We start from the raw sequence: 6,635 nt of genomic DNA on the forward strand, positions 1-6,635 counted from the left end.
AAAAAAAAAAAGAAAAAAAAGTAAAAAAAAATAAAAAAATAAAACACCAAAAAAAAAAAAAATAAGACTATGCTCCTTACGTTCATTTTGTTCAGAAAGTTTGTCTCCTACGCATGTGCTCAACTCTTAATGCAAAACACGTGTTTCTTCTTTTTAAGATTGTATTTCCATTCAAGAAAGAGCAGAGGAAATTAAAATTACGTAGGATGAATGAAAGGGTGGAAAAATATAAGAAAGCAAGACGCAGTTCCTCCGGAATCCCTAAGGACTTAGCCCTTACTGGCTTATGAAAAAGATCCAGGTCCGTGCGTTAAAACCCAGAGGCCAACGACAATTCACACTCCCTAAAAAGGAGGCTTCATCATACTTCTAAGCAAACAGAAACTACTTATTAAAACCACTTATCAACTAAATTACGAAGTCTATAAGTGCCTTGCTTCTTACTTATCTACTCTACTTAACTTTGGGCCATTTACTACTACTGACACTTGTGTGGGAGAGAATCTTATGTGGAGAAAATATTAAAAAAAAAAAAAAAAAAAAAAGAGTTACTCTAAACTGATAAAGCCAGGGAGGGAGGTATCAGAACTCCCCGGTGAGCTTATCAAACCTGACTCCCCCTCCATGACAGCCACTGACATCCTGGGCCACCCTGATAGGATATGAATATTTATCATGTCCTTCATGCATGTGGGAATGGGAGGGGGGATGCTCAGCCTCTTTAAACAGATCATTTGTCATGTCCTGTACACATGATGGGAACAGGTGATTAAAATGCACTTTAGGGCTAATATTAAGAGTCTGACACCACATTATTCCCATTTTCTATTAAAGATTCAACAGGTACTAGAATTCCCAAATATATGAAAATTTAAAAATTAATTTACACTTAATTACAAGCAAAATTTTCCTATTGTTCCCAGTTTTACCCATTTATTTTCCTTTTTAAAAAAATTTTGTAAATTTTATTTATTTTTGAGAGAGCGCGAGCGAGCGAGCAAGCAAGCAGGGAAGGGGCAGAGAGAGGCAGAAACTCAGAATCTGAAGCAGGCTCCCAGGCTGTCAGCACCAAACCCAAGTAAGGTTTGAACCCATGAACCACGAGATCATGACCTGAGCTGAAACCCAGGCTTAACCGACTGAGCCACCCTGGTGCCTCTCTCTTTCTCTTTTCTAGTACTTCATTCTGCATTTAATTAGCAGATCATACTGTTTCAAGGACTCGAAGCATACTAGAAGACTTCAAGCTCATTTGTAGAGGCGGACTAAGATTTTGCAGTCACCCTACACGGGTCTGAGCACACAAAACAACATGCACTTAGAACTGAAATTACTAACTTGAAGCAATATTAACTTTTCAAAAATTTTCAAAAGGAAACTAGTAAGTATCACATACCATGAAAAGTTCCATTTTACTGGACAATTTTATACAGAAGTAAAAGGAATGGACCCTTCCACCAGAATCTCTGAATGTGTTTATCAGCAAAGATGATTCAGAAATACAATTTAACTATGCAGCTAAATATTCTTACTTATTCCCTAAATTACGTCCATGAGACAGAAGCACAGAGACCCATATTACTTCCTAAAAAGAAAAATCATAAAAATACTTTGAGCTTTACAAAGGCTTGTTAAAATTGCTTAATCTCTCTGTATACTATTACTAAGAATCTCAACATATTACCAACCAATTAAAAGGCATTTCTATCTGTATGTATTGCCATTACAGGCACAATGAATAATTATATTCATAAATGTTTAAGGCCTGGGGAAAAAAAAACAAAAAAGCAACTAAGCTGAAGTGGTAAGTATATACACAAGAAGCAATTAACCTGATTGTATGTGAATGTGCTGGTTGGCACAGGGAAAATGATAAGGACTCTGGTCTGACTGAGGGTGACAGTTTACTGGAGGGAAGAATAGAAACTAGTCCTGAAAAGCTTAAAGACTAGATACAGGAAGAGAGACAGCGTTTTCCTCCTCTGGAACATGACAGGGTTAGAAATATTTGGTCTTTTTCAGCTTAAAAACTGTAAGCACTGGTGTATCAATGACACAGAGCTACTACGGAGCAAGTGCACGATAAAAAAACATGTCGGGAAAAGACGAACGCAGGAAATAGATTGAAGGACAGACCCTGAGCCTGGAATGGAAAGCACACACTGACAGGCCTTGTTAAGGGGCTGGAGAGAAGCAGACAAATATCATTCCAGGGTTTTAAGCTCAGGAAAACAGGGGTGCCACTGAGAGAAAGGGCAGCTAGTTTGGCAAGGGAATATGAATGCCTATTTCCAAAATTTATGTTGGCACAGAGTCTGAGGTAACAACATTTAAAATCCAGATATAAATGTCCTGCAGACAATTTGGAAATAACAGAACTCTTTAGATCCTTAATGAGTGGAGCAGACCAGAGAAGCCACGCTGGGAACCGCGAGCTCAGAGGCAACAGGAGCCAAGGGACAAACAACCTGAAGGAGCGAGTGGATGAACGAAATAAATAGGTAAACACTGGGCTCTCTGGGTGGTCCAACCATTTAGCAGTTAAAGAATTTCTACAAGAACACAATCTGCAAGCTACTAACAATAATCACCCTCATATGGAATTCAATCGAGGTGTTCAGCATCCTTTATCAATTACCCCGTTTCTCATCCTGATATTAATACCTACCATATTTTCATCACTCCTGACATCGGTCTGGGCTGCCCGTCCTTGTAATGAATCACTTGGTTGCTCATCCTGTATGCTGGACGGATTGGAGCTGGCGGCCAAAGAGGGTTGGTCATTATTCTGGAGTGAGGAATGCTCTGAATCTGTGGATGAAGGTAAATTAGGTGCTGGAATGGCATCTTCAAGAATCAAACATATCAAGTCCCCAGAAACAATCCCATATGAAGCCAAGGTCTCTTCATCTCCAGTGAGGGCATCCTTGTTGTTCAAGGTGATTGCAAACCGGGTCTCAGAACTGCCAAGAAAGATGGGATAAAGGTAGTAAGAGCTCCCTACCGGTACCCACAGCTCCCATTACCTTCAATACACTTGGAACGTATATAAGATACATGGGACAGTCCTGGAAGAAGGAATGAGAACGAAACAAAAATAAAAAGGAAGCCAAAGTTTTACAAAAACTATCAAGATTATTTGTTGTTATCACCAAGTGCCTAAGTTATAGATTTCTAATGGCTACAATTCTAGCCTGGGGGATAGGACACGGTCACTGTCATTAATCCACGTTTTCATCAATTCTAAGATACACACTTTACATCCTTTGTAACTTGGATGTCTCTGAAACAGGAATGCTTCTTAAAACTCATAACACGTCACAGCTTAACTGACATCTTTTTCCTTTAGTGTTACACAAAACAACATGCATCTTAAGAATGACAGCATCTGAGAGTCAAGAAAACATGCTCTTTTTAAAATCATGAGGGGTGCTTGGGTGGCTCAATTGGTTGGGCATCCCACTACAGCTCAGATCACGACCTAGTAGTTCGTGGGTTCAAGTCCCACATCGGACTCTCTGCTGTCAGCACAGAACCTGCTTCAGATCTCCCCTTTCTCTCCGCACCTCCTCTGCTGGCACTCTTTCAAAACTAAATGTTTTAGAAATAAAATTTTTTTAAAAAATACAAAATAGGCCACATCATTCCTCTGCTCAAAATCCTCCTCCAATGGCTTCTAGCTGAACTTGGAATAGGATCTTTAACACGGCCTCCGAAGCCCAACATTAGACCCGTACCCATTTCTCCCGTCTCCTCCACCTTCTCCTCACTGTTCCCCATTAACATTGGCCTTCCATCCGTTCCTCAAAACAGATCAACCTCATCGCAGCCTCTCAGCCTCCGCATTTACTCTTTCAGACCTTCAGAGGGCTGACTCTCACTATTCTTGTCTCAATTTAAATGCCACCTCTACAGAGGGGCCTTCCACCTAGCCTCCATCACTCTATCCCATTTCATGTTTCATTTTTATTGTAACGTCACGATGTGAAAACTCCGCATTGATTGATCATCTCTCCTCTACCCCCACTACTAGAATTTAAGCTTCATGAGATCAGGTATCTCATGTGTCTAGTTCAAAACTGTACTTGTGGAATAAATGCAACCAACAAATAGCAGTTGGGAAGATGAAAATCAAACTGAAATCAGGGCTACCTCGTCACTGTCCTTACAGTCAGCTTATATCTGCCCCAAAACATTAGACCCACGTCCTAAATGAATATTCACAATCACAAAAAGACGAATACAAGCATATCCCTCCTGCTAAGTACAGGGTCGCCTTTCCTACTGATAACCAGTTATGTCTTCTATAATAAGAACAGCACAATTCCAAAACACTCACTGCTAAACAAGAGCTTAAATTAGCCTGAAGCCATGAACTCTTATGCCTTCCACATCACAGACTATCTGATTTGAGAGAATTACCATCATTTCACCACAAAAGTGGCAAGGGGTAATTAACAAACCACTGAAGAACTTTTTACAAGACATTTATACTCAGTTATGCTGACTTCATTGAAAATCACGTTCTATTTATCCTAACAATGCTACATTTTCAAAAATGTTCGCAATTCATTTTTCAAAGTACATTTTTTCTTACCAATTAAAGTGTCTTGGGTAGAGAAATTACTGAAGTTTTAGAATCTACTTCTGTTTATTAGAAAATAAGTACCTGTGTTTCTCTGTTCAAAGAATGTTGAAAATCTACCAGATGCCCAAAGAAACACCATCCTGACTTCAGAAAAAATAGAAACACACCTCAAATGAACTATGTGCTCATGGATCACCTATCACAGCAAAAGGTGTTTTTTTTTTTAAATAGTACCTAATACAATGTTCATTCAAACATCTACCTGTAGAAAAACTAAAGAACTGTATGATTAATAAGCATGTTGGCCTTCCCTGTTTAGAAAAAGGGACGGGCTATTTCTAAAGTAACAGCTTTCCAGGGGAGGAATTAACTGGTGTTCAGAAACTGAAAGGATATTTAAATTCATCAGGAAAAGCCATCTTAAAAACACTAAGCCTTTTAGAGATATTTTATGGCAATCCCAGATCCACATGCTCAGCGAAGCCGTTTTAAAAATAAAGGGGCGGCTGGGTGGCTCAGTTGGTTGGGAGTCCAGCTTTGGTTCAGGTCACGATCTCATGGTTCGTGGGTTTGAACCCTGCATCAGGCTCTGTGCTGACACCTAGCTCAGAGCCTGGAGCCTGCTTCGGATTCTATGTCTCCCTCTCTCTCTCTGACCCTCCCCTGCTCTGTCTCTCAAAAATAAATTAAAAAATTTTTTTAATCTTTTAAATAATATAAATAATTTATATATAATATAAATAAAAATAATGTCATATGGACATATTTTTAAACTGTTTATTATAAAACGAACATGCTTTCAGAAGAATAAATTCACTTTCACAAGCTGAAGCTTACATTCCTTCCAGTTAACTGGCCTCAACTGTAAAAACAAACCCAAAGGAGAAACTAACTTGAACTCTTAGATAAATAGTCCTTTCAAGACAGTCTCTCCTAATTTAAAAAAAAAATTATATATATATATATATATATATACACATATATATATATCTAGTAATAATATATACATGTATACTAAAAATCTTTTTAAAAGTTAATTTTTAAATTTTCTGGTGGGATAATGATACCAGCATACAAAACGCTTAGGTTTTAACACCGATAAATAACAACAGGCAAGTCGCTTAAGGTAATGTTCAAAAGTTGTTATGTCAACACCTCATTTTTAATTTGGAGAAAAGTCTACTTTTAATACGGTGTCTTACCCTGAAAAATGAAAGAGTGAGAAGTTCATAATATGGTTTATTTTACTGAATTCCCCCAAAATGAAAGTTATGTCCTATAAAAAGGATTCACTTAAATTAACAGAAAGGTTTTCTTTTGACGAATTCACCAAAAAAGCCCCAGTGATCGTGTTTATTTTTTCTTAGCACAAATTCCAAATTTACTAGCTCAGCAAGGAAAGACCCTTCTTATTTTTGTCCCTTTACTCCCAGCTGACTGTCCCCAGAAAATTCTCTCTTGGAAGCACTGCCGTCTCATTTGCAACCTCATAAATAGCAAAATATGATCCTTAATTTCTTAAACGTCACCGTCCGCAAACTGCAAGCTCTCCTGGGTCATCCCAAGGCCAATGTTCAACTTGGTTGTAGCAAAGAAACACAACATCTGGCCCACGGAAGTAAAAGGAGATGACAAACGCCGACAAACGACTGGCAGGCTCGTAAAACTCTGCCGCGGGCAAATCTAAGTGCTCCCCGCCCGCACGTGAGCGCTCAAGGCGGCCTCCGAGTTACTGCGGCCCCAGCAGCCGCCCGCTCACAGGTGGCCTCGACGGAGGGCCGGTTTAGAACTTCTAGAACTTTCCAGACTTTCCCCCTGGAATACCGCGACAGGTGGAGATAACTTAAATCCCGGAGAGCCTGGAAAGGTCTACCCCACACCAAACCCCTCATTTCCAACTTCACACTTTAAAGTCTGCGCCCTGGCCGGTCCCTGGTTTTTTCTGCTGCAGAAACGGAAGCGAGGGCTCACCCTGCAGGGGAACGGGGCCCCCGGGACGCCGGGCCATGTCCTCCGCGAGCCAGGAGCCTGCGAGGGGCAGCCCCAG

The 6,635-nt window shown here is 39.9% G+C and overlaps 1 protein-coding gene across 5 annotated transcripts in view; it reads right to left on the reverse strand.

Moving 5' to 3' along the window:
• Window positions 1–6,635, reverse strand: part of FBXO7 (F-box protein 7) — a 21,354-nt gene that overhangs the window by 14,144 nt on the left and 575 nt on the right. For 2 of the 5 annotated variants that reach the window (XM_029954716.1, XM_029954714.1), the window contains exon 2: window positions 2,669–2,963. In XM_029954716.1, the coding sequence (XP_029810576.1) occupies window positions 2,669–2,963 (295 nt within the window). Of the gene's footprint in view, window positions 1–2,668; window positions 2,964–6,117; window positions 6,164–6,559; window positions 6,630–6,635 lie in introns of those variants that run through there. The other 3 variants (XM_029954718.1, XM_029954715.1, XM_029954717.1) reach the window with 3 other exon arrangements.

The sequence above is a fragment of the Suricata suricatta genome, chromosome 10 (assembly GCF_006229205.1).
Source record: "Suricata suricatta isolate VVHF042 chromosome 10, meerkat_22Aug2017_6uvM2_HiC, whole genome shotgun sequence".
Classification (NCBI taxonomy): Eukaryota; Metazoa; Chordata; class Mammalia; order Carnivora; family Herpestidae; genus Suricata; species Suricata suricatta.